At 43.8% G+C, this 17896-nt stretch overlaps 1 protein-coding gene across 1 annotated transcript; it reads left to right on the forward strand.

Moving 5' to 3' along the window:
• Nucleotides 1–2912: 2912 nt before the first annotated feature.
• pou2af2 (POU class 2 homeobox associating factor 2) lies at nucleotides 2913–16471 on the forward strand. The gene is made up of 5 exons (XM_069676703.1): nucleotides 2913–3017; nucleotides 4061–4161; nucleotides 12835–12874; nucleotides 12982–13286; nucleotides 14756–16471. The coding sequence occupies exons 1-5, from the start codon at nucleotides 3008–3010 to the stop codon at nucleotides 15185–15187; spliced, it is 888 nt and encodes a 295-aa protein (XP_069532804.1). The 5' UTR covers nucleotides 2913–3007; the 3' UTR covers nucleotides 15188–16471.
• Nucleotides 16472–17896: the final 1425 nt, after the last annotated feature.

Consider the following 17896-nt stretch of genomic DNA (forward strand, 5'->3'; position numbering starts at 1 on the left):
TAGATGTGTTACATGTCAACTTACCGAATCGTCACCCCAAACATCAACCTCAGAGGACTTCTAGCTCTCTAACACAACTCGTCTTCCTAAAGGTTTTCATCTTTCAAGCAGGAAATGTTCTCCCAATGAAAACACATGACTTAGAAATCTGCGCGTAAAGCTCCTGTGAGGAGTTTTTAGCTTGTTTGAAATGAACTTAAATTAATAGATGCCTTTATATGAGTTACAAAAGCAAACAAGACCATTAGAGACAAGAGCGATTACATCTTTATTTTTAATGCAAATCAGCCTTTTTTCTATACAGCAAAGCAAAGATCCACAGCGAGTGATACGATTGAATGTTAAAAGTTTTGTTAAACACATGTACAAGATCAGCAAAGAGATGGGAGGTACCACTTTGTCCACAGGGGGCGCCAAAATCAACACAAACTCAAAGTTCCTCACAGCAGCTTTAAAGGCCAGTTCGCCGATTTTCACCCTCAGTCCAATCATGCTATCACGGGGCATAATGTCATTATGATAGAAAAAGAAATGCAGTTTCACTCTGCGCCTTTGGAGGACGCTATCCGCTTCTCCAATGGGCCCTGGAAAACCTCCAACCTGACGGAGGCCAGGGAGCTCGCTAAACTACACTTCCTCAATCTAGGGCGCCGCCTCCGATGTCATGTCCCGTTCAGAATCGTCAGGTTTGAAATGTAGACTGCAGACCTGAAGATTTTTTAGACGATCCACCGGTATGTTCTCGTCGTATTTCAGATTCTGTCCCGCTCTGAGCCGTTGCCTGCAGCGAAACGGTAGTATTTTGCTCCAGCGTCTCTTGCTGGGCCGTTCCTTTCAGAGGGAGGCGCGCAATGCATGCTGGGTGTTGTAGGAATGTAAAATGCGTGAAACCACGCCATGGCGCCAATTTCAAATATTATTGCTTCTATCGATTACAGAGAACACCAGCTTTGACTGACAGTGGCTTTTTCCAGGGATGAACTGCTCTTTTAAAGCTCCTGTGAGAAACTTTCGTTTTGTGTTGATTTTGGCGCCCCCTGTGGACGAAGCCGTGCCTCTTATCTCTTTGCTGATTTTGTCCTGTACTTGCTTAAGTTAACAAAACATCTCATCCTGCTTTCTTTAACAGTCACATGTATCACTCACTTTAAATTTGATTTAAAAACGTAAACAAAGGCAGCGTGCAGGTAATCGTTTCGTCTGACACATACCCCCCCCCCCCCCCCCGCCAGCGGTTTCAGGCATTTAAAATAACTTTATAGAAATAATCATTCTTGTCGCTGATGGTCTGTTTGCTTTTGTAGGTCATAAAAGAGACTTCAGAATTAATTTCAGTCTGTTTCATGACCAATGAAAAACTCCTCACAGGAGCTTTAAGTACCCGAAACAAAGGGCAGCATGTTTTCTCTTTATAATATTATTGTGACACAAACTGCAGTGGGACCAGGTAACCTCGTAACATATGTAATAATGGAACCCAGAGTCACAGCAGCTCGTAAAGCAGTCACAAAAGGATGATCTATAGATTCACACAGGGATGAAATTATTTGTGTCGGTCAGTAAGAATTTAAAACTCGTGGGATTTGAACGCTGCGTTCAGGAAGTCAGGAGAGGGAGCGTGAAGAGCGACAGACTCAGCGGATTGGGCCGATCGGAGGGTTAAACACACACAGGACTTTTAAGTTGAATTATTAGAATTATTTTAACAATGTTAGAAATGTCATGTACACAACATAACTCCTTCTTTTATGTTAACCAAAACCACCTTTTCTTACCTTAACACGGCGGTTTGTTTAGAACCTGCAGATCGCTCATGGTTCGTACCAGCAGCATGCCTTACGTTCATGCTGACTGACACCAGAAGACTTTTGTTCTGCAGAAATGAAAAGTTTTACCATTTTAAAAACATTGCTTTATTTTCTCCATTTCAAATGACGTACCAAACTGCATGCTCGTCTCAAGATGTATAAGTTAGCGCCATTTTAAAGTTTAGCTCTGCTTGTGTGTCTGTCATTATGAAACCATGTGTGTCACCAGGTCCGTCTTTATCAGCACACAGAATAGGAAGCTCATGTAAATTTCCATTCACTCTATTTTAATGGGAACTCTGAGCTGGAAGCCAAAACCCTGCGAGCCGAGCCAGGAAACAATTAAAGAGTGGGACAGGAGCTTCGTTATAGCCAGACACACAGTAAATTGTTTAGCAGAGCGCGCCTGCAGCCATTGTTCCCTCTGCTTTAAACACAATGTTAAGATGATTCATTTGTTTTCAGCCTTTCATATTTATTTCAGCTCCTCCATTTGAGGGGCAGGTTGCAGAATGATGCAAAGAAAGCCTCATGATTTAAAAAACATAATAATTTCTGGGAGGAAGCATCAAAGTGTGTTTTCAGCGGTGTGACCTGAGACGACAGCGCTCGAGTGGAAAACAAAAGACGATGCTTTGGCGCTTTGTTGACTCCTGTCTGCTCGGTTAAGGTTTACTGCAGAGATGCCAGAGCTTGAGACGAACACAAAAAGAGTTTATCCCACAAACCAGCAGCAGGAAAACTCCTGCAGCTACAAATAAAAAAGTGGAGACAAAATATCCTCTCACATGTGGCTGATGTGTGTGTGTGTGTGTGTGGGGGCTCGGGGAGGATGACACACTCTCCTCCCTGCCTCCATCATCCATGCTCCCGATGCTTCCAACCCCTAATCTTGACTGCAGATGCAAATACTGTAAAAAAAAACGTCCCTACCAAACATTTGCATTTAAACAAATAGATAAAGGTCATTTTGAAAAGCTGCCTCCCCATGAGAGCAGAGTGAGGTGGCATGTTCCCTGTGTCCCTGCCCTCCTCACGGCGTAGTTAAAGCTCCCGCCGTGCCACGCCACACACAGTATGGTGCTGCTCACTGGGATTTAACTACTGTAGGCAAATAAAGCAGAGGGAGAACACAGAGGCCTCTGTGTGTGTATGTGTGTGTGTGTGGTTGTGTGTGTGTCAGACTGCTCCACAGCATCATGGACACAGGTAAGACACTCATTCTTCTACAGGCTGCCAGCTGCTGCTGCTGTCATTACTATTGTTAAACATGTTGTAAATATTCTGTCAGATCTTTAGAAGCCGTAAAACATCTTTTTTTTTAATTGTAGTGCTTTTATTTTGAAGGGTCAATGTGAAGACATATAATTGTATATTTTTATTTTTATTTGTGACAGTTTCATTTAATTTCTACTGAAAAATGGCACAAGTAAAGTTGGTTTTTATTCATGAATTGTGTTTGCTGGATAAACATTATTTTGGCCATGAAACACATCCAAGTGATATCAGCTGCATTAGTTTTATGGAGTTTTGTTTTTCCTCTTCTGATGTTGATTTTCTTGCAAAAAAAAAAGTGTTGATTCAGTCACAAAGATATGAGAAATATGGGTGAAAAATAAGGGAAATAATGTCAGTAAATGCTTTATTATATAAATCTGTGTTTGATGTTTGACAGATACATTTAATACCAAGCAGTCGTTAAATATCGAATGCTAATTACAACGATTCACACTGTAATAGAAGAGAAAAGCTCACCTTTGAGAGAATCTCACCGGTCAAGCAAAGTCGCTGCTTATCTAAAATATCCACTCAGAAAGCTGAGATCTTTTACATAAAGTTTTTTGCATGCAATTTCCGTTTGCATAATAAAGTTTGCATTTTCATTGAGTTTACGCTTCTGCTGCCCAGGAATGTCCCCAAATCACAACCAGCGCACACTCGAGATTTGTGAAGATGAATGTAATGAGCTTCTTCTTCTTCTGACGCGCGCAAACTCCTGCAGACTTCCGTCTCTGTGAGGGCGTCCGAGCGGGCGCTTGCAGTAAATTGCCTCTTTTTAGCAGTCCATTTGCATTGACCAAACCAAAGGCAATTTCCATGACATTTACACACCGATCCCAAAGAGCCTATATGAATGAAACTGTCAAACATTCAAATTAACTAACATTTGTGGGGATGGATGAAAATTTGTATGAAGTCAAACTGTTTCTGGATTTGTATCTATTCCTAAACTGTCCCTCTGCTGCGTCTAGAATACTCTAAGAGGGTGTACCAGGGCGTTCGAGTGAAGCACACGGTGAAGGACCTGCTGGCGGAGAAGCGATCCCGGCAGACGAGCGGGCCCAGATACAGTGTAAGTACCTTCTCCTCTAAGCCGCTCTGCTTTTGTCCCTGCCGTCTCTCCCCACTTCATTTTTCTCCCAAACCAAACAGCGCAGCCACAGTTGACATTCTGTTGGTGGCACAATTAAGAGGTCGCCTTTTAAAAATCTCCTCCTCTTGTTTACATTTTGCCTTGCATTGTGGACCAACGATCCATGGTCGATCCATTGACCACCTGTACCTCCCCCCTCTGTCTCCTGCTCCCCTCGAGCGCTCCCAAAGCCATTCTGTAAATATCTGTGTGTAGAGAGGGACACAAAGAGTCCCATCCCGACCTCACAAAAGAATTCTGACACAATGCTCGCAATGGTAGCGGCCGTGATCTCCCAAAAACTCCCCGAGGTGGAGGTGGGGGCTGGATGGGAAGCCTGAGGTGGACAGGTAGCACAGAGAGGCAGAAAAAAGGGCCAGTGAAGGAGGCTGCCTATGCAAAGTTTGATCCCCGCACACCTGCCAGCCGACATTGTCCTGCGCCATGTACAGGCCGCAGACAAGCCTCCTATTGTTGTCTCAGGAACACACGCCAGCACACACTCTCACACACAGTCGCAGCTTCAGCTTTAGACGTCTGCATGCACGAGCAAGACTGGCTTTTCAGTCTGCACAAACGGCCTGTCAAAAGGCTTTTACAGGACAGCGTGCACTGTTTGCTTTCTGTTTAGCATCGGCATGTCCACTCTATAGATATGCAGGCCGCTGATGGCGCGCATAATGAGAGGATTGTGTGAGAGACAAAAGAGAAGATACAACGAAAAAAGACACAGGTCCAACAATCAGCCGCCTTTAGCAGATGAAACTTTTATTTAAAGAACCATGGGATTGTTTACAGTAAAGTTTGCAAGTATTATCCTTTAAATCTACCTTTAAATTCACATTCAGGTGAGCAACATGCCACGTTGCTGTAGATTAGAGGAGCTGAGTTGTGCATGCTGTCTGCATCAGCAGGTAAACTCCAGATTTTCAGGCTGCTAACGACTCGCATAATGAGGGGATTTTGAGAGAGATAAAGGGGCAGATGCACGTCTGCACGTAGCAAAGAGGTCACAGCCGCCGTGCTGTGTGTGAGAGGGCTCTGAGTGGGAGGACAGTAGCAGCAGTAACTCTTCTGCTGGCGACAGGTTGGAGTTTCATTTAAACACAAACCCAGTGGAGGCAGAGCAGCGCTGAAAGATGAGATACACATGTGGTCCAGTTGAGCTTCGGTTGGCAGAGCCGGACAAACAGCTCCGAGGTGCAGGTGGGTCACCGGCAATTTGGAGCTCGCAGGTCGGCCAGAAAATGAACACGTGAAGTCACTTTGGTTTCAATCTTTTATTTAGAGTTCATGTGCAGCTTTTCTTCCGTTTGTTTAAGACCATAGTTTTTATATAAGAGGCAGACGGAGCCATAGCAGAGTCACACAGTGGTTTTTGGACAACCGTTTTCAATCCTCGAGGCGTTTGGGTTTTGGACCTTATTTAGACATGAGGTTGGAGCTGGAGGGTCAACAAGTGCAGCGCTATCAGCTAACTCTTGGATAGCAAGGCACAGCTATGTTTCACAGTAACTGTGATATTGATTGGGATGCTAATTTTGGAATATACTCACCACATTAATAACTCTAAACACTGAAGAAGCCTTTTACAGTTTGTCGAGGTTGAGAGGGGCACTCACACTTACCACTCACTGAGCTTGGTGAGGCAATCAGCTCAGTGCAGGGTCAGGTGTGTGTGTGTGTGTCTAATTGCCCCTGATTAACACCAGGTGTGGGAAGCCTACATGTATCCTTGGGTTTCAGCGCTCAGTGCTGACTCATTATCTCACCATCAGAGGTAGTGAGAGGTTCTCTGAGTGTTCTTCCTTTCTGTGTGCTTTGCTGAACATTTCTAGTTTTCTCTCGAGTAGTTTGTTGGTGCTTGGTCTTTTCTACCCCGGCCTTTGTGCTCTGGTTTGGAAGTATTTCCTTGGTCTCCCTAAAAGTTTACTTTCTCATCAGCTGCTTGGCAGCCGTGGTTTAGTCTCCCCTATTGAGGCGTTATTTTGTGAGTTTGTTGGTTCTTTGTTATTATTTTGGTTTTTCCCCTCTCTCTCTGGGATAACTTATGTACCCCTTTCCCAAAATTAACACATTGACGCGGGTATTTCAGACCTGGGAAGACCCGCTTATAGAGGCCGATTGTGTCTTTTCCCATAGCCAATGAAGTATACTCCTGTCAGTCTCTTTTCTGCTGCATCACCCTCTGACGTCACAAATGTGCCGGAGACAGGGTTAGTAAAAAATACGTTACGGTGGTTAGGTCTTTATTGTATATATCACTCATTCAGTCTGTTTATCAAACTCGGCGCAGACAAATTTGGAACGAGCGCTGCTCGGACAGAGACAGGCAGAATTTGTAGCTGAGATGACGAGGAGTCGCTGAAGTTACCGACGGAGCATAACATCGCGCCGAAAAGGGGGCAGAGATTAGCATGTTGACACGGGTTTTGAGTTCTCATCAATGACGATTGGAGCTGAGGCAATAATTACCCGGGTCTACTGCAGAGTCATGTGACGCTGGTCTGAATGCAGATTGTAACCTTTCCCACTAAGCAAAAAAGCCGAGTGTTAGCGGGTGTCAGCAGGGTTTTTGACCGGTGGGAAAGCGGCTTAAGACACCCCGGGTCCGCTATTGCATCCCATTCCCCATCACCCTAACAGAGGTAGCAACTTGTCCATCACAGGAAGTCACACCCTAAAGCATCCTACTGACTCTAAAAGGCACCATACATTACTAAATGAACATCATGTTGTTTCTAAGACTTGAAACTTCAGATTGAGACCATGAACTCATCTTTACCGACGTAACAAATCTGTTGTAAAGTCAGGTTGTTTTTTAACCTGCTTTTATTCAATCAAACTTCTGTTAGTTTGCTAATAGCTCAGTTTCCCCCTACTGGCTGTTAGACAGAATGCAGGTTCATGGTTGTTGTCAGCCTCACTTTCACTTCATCCATTAGGAAATATCTCCTCCTATATTCTTAACACCCAAACCGTGTGTCTGATCATTCTTATTCCTCTGTAGAGCTCCACTGTTGCTCAAAGCTAAAAATACAGTTTGTTTATTTATGTTGGAATCCATCACTAAAGGGTAATCTCTATTTACAGATTCTACGTAAAAATGTAGAATCATCTGACGCTGATTTATCTTCTTATTAATCTCTATAAACAAACATCTGCAGCAAGTTCAGCTAACAATCTGCTCTAGATCAAAAATTCAACTTGACGAGAAATTCCCTGACGCTGTGTCACACAAGACGTTCAACGTTTAGATTTCCCTGACTTCCTTGAATGCATCATTAAAGTAGTTTTCTTCTCCTCTTGAGGACAGACCTGACAAAGCTTCATGTTGTTCCTAATCTGCATCATGATGTTGTTATTTCAGCAAACTGAAGAGCCGTTAATTAAAGTCGATCACAAGAAAAACAACGTGCTGCATTGTTTACAGGAAAAGAAAGTCTTGACTGGAAGTCGTTTAATGCTAACTGCTATCCAAACCAGACACGCCCGACATGTTCACCGTCGCCCCCAGAGGCTGTATCGTCATCAGATGATAGCTGATGGGATCTCAGATTGCTAAAGGGGGTAAAATAAGCTGTGTTTTAAAGCCTTTCACACCAATGAGCAAAACACTGCAATGACTGAAAGTTATCCTGCTGCCTTTTATTATTTCTATACAAAACCGAAATGCGTTTTCATCTGTACTTTTTATTCCTGGTTCAGTTTAGTTTCCTACAAACGTCAATGCACGGCTGTTTTGGAAGATTACAGGAGAACAATGTTTATATTTAGATTTGTGATCCAGTTTGTACATATGTACATGTAAATACTGGCTGAGAGCAAATAAAACTGTTGAGAATATACTGATAGACAGGAACACATCATCGGTTTTGGTCTCACCATGAGGTTTGGATTAACTTTAAATTTGCCTCCAGGAAATATTCATGTGAGCGTCTGTGACCTGTGAACGACAGGGTGTAAAAGCACACATCGTTTAAACTTGACTTTAAACCATGATGTCCAACATGTGGAGAGGTAGCAGCACGTTAAAGAGGAGACAGGTGTCTCTGTCAGGGGTCAGTGAGTCCACAGGAGCAGCTCGCTGCAGCCTTTGTTGCCCTTCAGAATAAGACAAACAAGCTCTCTAACTGCTGTCGTGACCTTGAGCTCTGAAAGCTGAAGCCTGGTCTCGTGTGTCAGGTGACCCGACTTCTTTCAAACATGCAAACATTCAGAATCAAAGTTTTTAAGTTGCATAGAAGCTGTTAAAGTTTCATTTTAATGTCACACTTCCTCCATTTCAGTATTTTCAAAATAAAGCAACAGTCGGCAACAAAGCACGTACATGTAACTTGTGATCGAGCACATTTTCTCTGTTCAATCAAAAAGCCATCAAACAAACCTTTGATCGGTTACTCGCGTTTTGCTGCTGCAGTCACATTTGTTTTTGTGTTTTTTTATAGTTTTAAATTTACAGATAGATTTATTTAATTATGGATATTACTACATGTTTGTCTCATGCACTTAAAGCGCCCAACCCTGCTCGACACCAACAGCACATTTGCAGAGTTGAAACATTTTTCTTTTTATTCTTTTTGAAGCTCGCTCTTTATCAAAATATCTTGCCTCCTCTCCCAAACTTCTCTGCTTCTGTCTTCACAGACAAGAAATCAAAACAAATCTCATTCACAGTTTCTACGGAAGCCTGAAGCGGACATGCATCCATACGTTTTATTTACTCCATTTTCCGTGATAACAAGTCACTAGTTGTTTTCTCGATTTCGACTTATTTATCTCGAGATCACAAAGCTGGTTTTCTTGTGATCATTTTCCGTCGATCTATAAAACAGAACAGGCTGCTCACTGTGATGTTACAGAGCAGGACATGGTGCCATCGCCCACACTGATGAGGTCAGGTAAGCCTGACCTTGTTTGGTGCTTTTGCAGCTCTGAGGATATGAGTTATGATCATGTGATGTTACGGTGCTACAGCGTTGTTATCTCCAGATAACGGAGTAAATAAAATGTTTGGATGCATTTCCCCTACACAACAAACGTCTGTCGTGGATGTCACAATGCACCCAGAAGTTTCTTGACTTTTCTACTTGAGCAACTGTTAAAGTAGCATTTAGCTTTAACCTCTAACAACAGCTCTCTGCAGGATTCAGTAAAAGAAGCGTTGTAGAAGTGTTTCCATTAAAAAGAAGTTAGCTGTTTTTTATGGTGAGGTAATTTCTAACTTCCTGGACCAAGTGAAAGCTTAGGTAAGTCAAACATTTCCTCCAGCGGGTTGTAAAATCCATCACCTTTTCAAAGCTTCACTCCTGTGTTTATGAATAAGCAGCGATGCACAGTGACTGCAGCCGTCCTCGTCCTTATGTCAGCTAATGCCGCCTTTTATCTGAGCGGATAAAAGGCCATTGAGAGCGCGGAGCAAACTCTGACCACAGCCTCGCCTCCTCATGCTGGGACACGGAAAGCCCGAGCCTGATATGCTTACATCATTTCACTTCTTCTGCTTCTGTGTTCTGTCTCTATTGAGGAACCGTGTCCAAACATGCTGCTGTTACATAAATGATCCTGCACTGTGAGAGAAGTGACATTTTACAACACTGAGGAGAGGCAGTGTGGCGTGTCTCTGGGTCAGACGTCAAACAAGGAGATAAGACTGAACTTTAATGATGCCTGTAGGGAAATGTTGGTGCTTCAGGAGCAAAATACAGTCTGATAAAATACCAAAATATAGAGTAGAAACTAAATAAAGAGGTATTGTTAAGATAAAGTCCTTATCATTTAAATACTACACCAAAGTAAGTAAAGAAACTGCAGAAGAAGACCAAAAAGTGGGACTCCTTCCTTTAATTATCAGTGTGTAATATAATGGGTGTTTTGCACAGGAAGGAAGGACTTTTATTGTGAAATAAAATCCATCATTAACCCCCCCACCTCCTCCTCCACCTCACACACAAACACGCACACAGGGCCCGACGGTCGGAGCTTGAGCGAGCTGATTTCCATACGCAGCCTTCAGAGATGCACTGAGCCGTACCGGGGCAACATGAGGAAGTCTTGGCACTGGCAAATCACATTCAAATTCTGCCCTCAAAATTTGCTTGCCTCCCGGCCAACGCGGGCTTAATATCAACTCTTTCATGTCAGCAATATGCAAAGGAGAGAGCCTATCCTGTCGAGCCCTGTCTGTGTGTCTCTGCACTCTGACCGCTCGGACTCTGCACGGAAATGTTTTCAGAACAGAAACGGACACACGGCAACAAGAGAATACAAAGGCCGACACTGACAGTTATCAAACAAGATATTCATCAAATATGAGAGCTGAGTAAGCTAACTATAAGCAGGACTGAAGAGTGATGTCAAATTTTATTTATGTAGCCAATCAATCAATCAATTTCAAATGATATACCCCCAAAGAGACCCACCATGAAGCCACCATGAGCAGTGCTCAGGCAGAGGTGGGGTCGATGGTAGCTCAGTCTGTAGGCCTGGAACCGGAGGATGGTCGGTTCAAGTCCCGGTACGGACCAAGCGTGGGAGTTGGGGCTGGTGGCCGGAGAGGTGCCGTGTCATTTCCTGAACGCTGTAGAAGTGTCCTTGAGCAAGGCATCGAGTCCCCCAACTGCTCCGGGCACATGTCCATGTGCAGCCGTCTCTCCATTAATGCATGTTCATGGTGTCCTGTTTGTCCACATCAGTACGTACTGGTGTGGCCTAAATGTAGTCTGCAGTATGCAAACAAAAGCAAATTGTGCAGTATGCATCAACGTCACAGCGGCAGTTGAAATGACGAACAACAGCAGCATTCAAGCAGAAGAGGGCGCTATAGCTAAAGAAGCAGCGGTTATTGTTTACTTCCACCGGGCGTAGCGTACTGCAAAATGAATTTAAAAAGCCCCTCTATACTACAGACTACCGCCGAACGCAGTATGCAGTATATAGCATGTAGTGTGTAGTGTATAGTACGCATTTTGAACACAGCCAGAGACAGAGATGGATAGAGACAGACAGACAGACAGACACGTACACACAGCAACAAGTACAACAGATACTACAGACTTTAAGTTACAATGCCAAACTAATATTACAAAAATGTCTAATAAATCACAATTTGCCTCAGCGGGGCTTTTCAAATGTATCGCCCTCTGTCCTCAGACTCTTAGCTGGTTTGGATTTTAAAAAAAAACTCCCTCTAAAAAACCTTTAGAAAAAAGCAGGAAACCTCAGTAAGAGCTACACAGCAGGGATCCCTCGGACAGATGCGCAGTAGAGTTACAGCGGGGATGAAGAAGTATTGATACACTTGAGTATCTTGAGACTTCCTGTCTGTCGGTGAAACTGATTCTCAAAAACACTTTAATGGAAATGATAAATAGACTGTTCTTATATAGCTTTACTCGTCTTTGTGACCACTCAAAGCTGCTTTCACACTACATGTCACATTCACACACTGATGCTCAGAGGCTGCTGCCTAAAGTGTCCAACTGTCAATCAGTCATCACAATCATGTAGCCTGAGGGAGCTGGGGATCGAACCTCCGACTCTACCACTGAGCCACAGTAATAGCTACTGATAGTAGTTTACATTCCAAAATGATATTTGAACTGATATGTGGAAATGTTCTCTCCTCTGAGCTTGGACGTTAGAAAGAGTAGCGCTGTGATGTTGGATGTTATAGCGACTGCTTCTGTTCTAAATGCATAAACAAGTAAACTGTATATCAGAGTTTTTACACACAACATTCAATTAAATTCAATAAAACATATCGCTTTGCTTTCAGTATCGCAACATAACGCAATATTTGGAACCATAACCCTTGAATCAGGGCTGCAGTGGTTAGCGCTGTCGCCTCACAGCAGGAAGGTTCCTATTTCTAAGTGCATGTTCTCCCCGTGCCTGCATGGGTTCCCTCCTGGTTCTCCGGCTTCCTCACACAGTCCAAAGACATGCTCCTTAGGTTCATTGTTGACTCTAAATTGCCCGTAGGTGTGAATGTGAGTGTGAAAGGTCGTCTGTCTCTGTGTGTCAGCCCTGTGATTGCACGGAACAGACCAAGTTTATCACAGTCACTACACATGACATGAAGATGTGGATTATAAGACAAGAATGCTTTTAAAAAACAGACCATAATAAAGGATGAACAATGTCTTTCTGCGCGTATGAATTCATGCTGTCAGCGAAACATGCTTCTGATGGAGATTCTAAGATATCAAACATAAAACAGGAGCAGTCACTGTCTGCCTGCATGTTCAACAACTTCAGATGGTCCAGATATCCAGACTCTGACTCAGTATTTTGTTTAAGACTGATCTGAAGTTGCTCAGTTGAGAATATGTTTATTATCCTGACTGTAAACTCCTCTGTGTATTCAGGCCATAATGTAGCTGCTTGTTTGCACACATGAGCTCATGCTGATTCCTGAAACATGACGCGATGATGACATTTGACCATCTTCCAGAGAAGCCGAACAATAGAGTTCTTGTTGGCTCTGCCAGTCTGCTTTTATGACCCGCTGGCTGCTTCCTGCTGTATTTCTTATCTGACTTTGATATCATGAATGTATTTTTAGTGATTAAAGCCAAGTTTTTAAATGTTTGTCTTCTCTCTCTGTCACAGGGAGGATCACCCACTCCACCTTCATTTGTCCAGATGCCAGGTGAGGCGACATCTTTAGGACTCACTCAGCAAACAGAGTCTCCGTCAGCTCGTCATTTATTACTGAAACTAAGATTTTAATGGAAACCTTCCCTTTGCTCTCCGCAGCGCCTCACATGCTGCAAAGCTACTACGGCATGAGGCGTCCCTTCATGTCCGACTCAGACTACTGCCCGTCCACGAAGCAGTTCTCCCCGGACGTCTACTCATCCACGCTGGGGGGGAAACCTCTGAGCTGCGACCCCTCCACCATGAGCAGCTACTCCTCCCTCATCGACAGCTACTACCCAGAGACCTTCGGTGATTACCGCAGTGCCGCTGCCTTCTCCAGCTCTGGAGGATCCTTCCTGCCCTCGTCGGCCCTCTCCTCCCTGCTGCCCCCGTTTGGTGGAGAGTCCTCGCATTTATTCCTGGTAGGATGTGTGTGCGTGTGTGTGAATGTCTACGAGAGAGTTCGTCATATTTTACTTCCTGTTCCTGTTCCGATATTTAAGACTTTTGAATGACATAACTAGTTATAAGTTTTAACATGTCCCCTCTTTATAATTCACCGTGATCCTGGTTTAGTTTGGGAGTAACACACGTGTGCGAAGCAAAACGTTCTACGTGACAGAATCGCAGCAAATTTGAGAGTCGTGGATGAAAGTAAAACCTGCACAGAGCACACATATTCAAATAAGGACTGGATGTGAGTGTCTGCGTGTGTAGGCACTGGAGTGAGTGACGGCCTCTGTGGTGGATCATCCGCAAAGACAGACACAAAGAAGTTTTAACTTTATATTTCAAACTGTTTTTCAGGCTTAAGTTCGGCCTTTTGAATGTCGCCATCTTGTTTTTTTGCGGCCAGAAGTGACCATATTTGTCATCAGAGCCAAACAGGAGTGTTTAGTTGTAATTTTTTGTTGGTACTGAGGGTGTCGCTGTGATGCAAGGACGTGGGCTTCCTTTGACGTGCGTGCAGTAGTAGTGTACACTATTCACACTCCACGTGTCCACTGATTGGGTAATCCCAGCTACATTTTTGAAACTTGATGAGCAGGGTCCAAACTGCACCATTTTCATAAAAGAAGTGGTTGAAGTGGTCAAAAAGATTTGTTGTTAAGGAGGTGGTGGTGGGTCCAGTCGAAAACCACTGCTGTACAGGTAACTGCAAAGCACAGCCAAGCGCGTCAGCCAGGCCGATCCTTCGACTGATCTCCTTTAACAAACTTGTGGTATCACAGCGACTTCCTCAGTACCAACAACAAAATTACAATTAAAACACTCCAATTTGGCGCTTACTTTCGGGGAAGGAAGTGCATCTTACGTCTCTCTTAAAGGGACCATTACTTCTACATTGAACATCATGCTGTTGGAGGAAGACTCACAGATTGAGACACTGATGAGGATTTTTCTTCTGAGAAAATAAATCAAGTTAGAAGTTTTCTCATTTTCTGGTTGACTTACATACAATCAGATTTGTTGTTGCAAACAATGGAGTCTCCCCCTGGTGGCCATAAGGAAAAAAGCGTTTTCTCTAACTGTTTTTCTTGTTTGTCTTAACATAAATACATGCTTCTTTCATTCATGCGTACATTATTTTCATTGTTTTATGAACAAATAAAGGAAACATAAGAAAAACCAGAATGAATGCCATTTATGGGCCCCTCAAGGCATTCTGGGAAACTGAGGAAAAAGTTCAATGACATCATGTCTTTACAAAAACTGATCTGACCAGATCAGCAGTCGACTGATTATAACAACAATTATTACAGTAAAACATGATCTTTATAGCAGCACTCACACACAGGAGCGAGCTCAGAGTGCTTTATGATGAAGTAAACAAACAAACAAGTGATATCACAAATGTTTGATCTCCTCCTCTCTTGTCCTCCTGCCTCAGAGAGACTCCTGGGAGCAGTCTGTCCCGGAGCCAGTCCCCCAGGCGGAGTCTCTGTGTCCGGACAGCCTGGCCTCCGTCAGCGTCCCGCCCTCCATGCCCAGCCCAGACCCCCCGGGGAGCCCCTCCCAGTACCGCTCCCCCAGCCGAGGCTCCTCCATGGTCTCCAGCAGCCAGCCCTACACGCTGCATCCCCTAGAGGACGCCCACTACCACCCCTTAAGCACCAGCGGCTCCTACCCGCTCCCCTCCACCTCCTTCCCCTGCCCCCCCTACATGAGCAGCCCCGTCAGCGACCTGGTGTCCAAGATGGTGACGGAGGAGGCGGCGGACGGCCACACGAGCCTCCCCACTAACGGCGAGGCTCACTCCTGCTGGCCCAAGGAGGACGGGGTCAGCTCCTGGTCGCCCTACGAGATCAGGAGGGCCTACTGAGCAGAGTTCATGAGAAGACGGAGGATTCACAGACAATGAACTCACTCAGTCAAACAGCTGTGGAGTGTTTGAGAAGACTGTTTCAATGCAAAGAGAAGATTCCAGTTTGGACATTTGTGGTGGCTTATGTCGACCGACGTGCCCAAAATACATCCTGATCCCCTCCTACTCTTCTGTGTGTAAAACACGTGTGTCTGTTTGTTTTGATTGTATGAAAAAGTGTGACCAGTATGGACAGCAAGCCGTGAACGATTTAGTGATACTGCAGTTAATCCAACATGGCCGCCACTGTCCTTTGTGTACCTTATGAGGACTTGTGTTTGGACAATCATCCTGCCGTTGCATTTATGCTGCGTAAACGTGGACTCAGGCAGACGGCAGACGGTAAACGGAACGTCCTTCTAGTGGTCGAGAGCAGGACGGTAAAGCAGGTGAAGCTGCAGCAGCAGAGACGGACAGCTTTGTAGTCTGAAGTTAAAATATGTTTACTGTCTGACGTCCTCAGCAACAGAATTCACAACTAGATGTTCTGCAGCGTCCTCAAACAACAGTTAAACATGGTGGAGACAAAGATGAGCTCATGATGGTGGTCAAACAACACACTGTGTGTTTTAATGCACGTCTTCTTTCACGACTGTTCTGAGGATGAATGATCGTATGTGTTGGAGAACGTCGTTTGCAAAACATAGAAGGCTGAATTTTATTTATTTAAATAATGACATGACTTAATAAGACGCCTCTACACGTGTATATTTCTCTATTTGTTTTCCTTCTGAAGGTCTTCTGTCTCGTCTGCCTGAGTCCACAAGCAGAGCAGCGTTACCGGTCACAGGGTGAGGTCACGGAGTAGCTGAACTCATATGTACATTAATAGAGTATGTTCACGTTGGTGTGTTTAGGTGAAATCAAAAAACATACAAGCAGAAATTAAAAATGGTGTGTTGGTTAACTTTACTCTGTTTGAGGACGACAGAGCTGTACCTGGAGCAGCAGGTTTCATCATTTCTAAGAACTTGTTCATGTGAGCAGAAAAGGTTCAAAAGGTTAAAGGTCTCTGTAAGTTTCTCTTCTGAGTGGTGGTAGCAGCGGCACACTGGTCCCTGCAAGGAGGCCTCTTCTTAAGAGAATGTAACATAAGCTTGGTGTTGAATAATGTGTAATAAAAAAGTAACACACCATACGCTGTATCACATTAAACAACAATGAATACGTCCCTTATGTTCCTGTATACCTCCATATAAAGTCTTCACCTATTGGACGGCACACACCTGATGTTACATTAATGTCACCTGAGCTTTGTGACAATAAAATCAATATGAACACAGCCACGATGACATCACAGTCTGCAATGTAATTACAGTCTTCTTTTTGTGGGGCTTTTTCCTATAGGACAGTTGGAGGGTCACAGGGGGTGCGGGGAGTGATTGGGGGGGTGACCAGATGATCTGCAGACCGGGAGTCAAACCTGAGATCAGTGCGTGGAGGACTGCAGCCTGCTCTACCAAGAGAACTAAACGTGTGCTCCTGAATTATAATCTTTTATTGAGAGAGAGAGAAATGACACGTGGCGAGGGCCCGAGGGCAGGAGCCGAACCCGGGGCCGCCGCGAGGACTGTAGCTTCTGTATATGGTCACCGATTTAACCGCTGAGCTAAACCAGCGACCATGACTTATTATCTTAAAGGCATCAGTCTGCCTCATGCTTACATTGATTATTATTATTATTAGCCTGTTGTTAATAGGCTAGTAGTAGTATGTTCTTTAATTTGTTACATGTAAAAGTACATAGTGTGAAACAGGAAGTGAAATTAAGATACGTTTTATGATATATAAGATTCATTAAGAATCAGGGCACACCTGTTCAACAGCTCTCTTTTCTGCTTTTTATATGAAAGGTAATAATTCTATTGAATGTTACTGAGGTCACAGTGAGATGTACCTGAGTGCATGAAGGTGTTTTCATGCCCCTGCCCCCGCAGTGTATTTAAATGTGACAGAACACTGACAGTTCAGTCCAGCTCAAACACGTTACACATTAACCTCATCAATACTTATACTCATAGTCTGAATTAAAACAACATTACTGGCAGACCTTTATATATATAATTATATGACATGTCCGCTGTGAAGCAGTTCTGATATTTGGCCACTAGGTGGAGCTCTCACACCGCAGCTGCAGCCGCTGAGCTGCAACGTGAGGGAGACAAAACCCGTGAATGTAAGACAGAGCGGAGAGGAGGGATGAAGAGGTTTTAATGTGAGAGATGAAGTGAGGAGAGTTCGTGAGACGTGCTTGTGACTGACAAAGACAGCTTTAAGAAGTGCTTACATAAACACAGACTTTATGTCGGCTCATGGTTATAATATATACATATTGGTCAGTATCCTACATGTTCTCCATGAGGTTCCTCCATTTAACTACTGCATGAGAGTCTTTTAAATATATATTTGTTATACCAACGAAATATCAATAGTTAAATAACAATTACAATGACATAAATAATAATGATAACAGGTAGACCGGTATAAATAAATAATGTTTGACCAGTCCGGGAGAGTCTGCTCCATGTTTACAGCTGAGAGGATAAAAAAGACGTTATATTAATGTAAAATGTTTTTATCTTGGTCCGTTAAGGTTCATCTTGTCTTCACTGAACTTATTAATACTCTTTTCTCAATAGACAAACAATTTAAGGTGTTTTTTTCATG

This window comes from Semicossyphus pulcher, unplaced genomic scaffold (genome assembly GCF_022749685.1).
Source record: "Semicossyphus pulcher isolate SPU_LCO1_2020_fin unplaced genomic scaffold, fSemPul1.0.p SCAF_26, whole genome shotgun sequence".
In the NCBI taxonomy this organism is placed as follows: domain Eukaryota; kingdom Metazoa; phylum Chordata; class Actinopteri; order Labriformes; family Labridae; genus Semicossyphus; species Semicossyphus pulcher.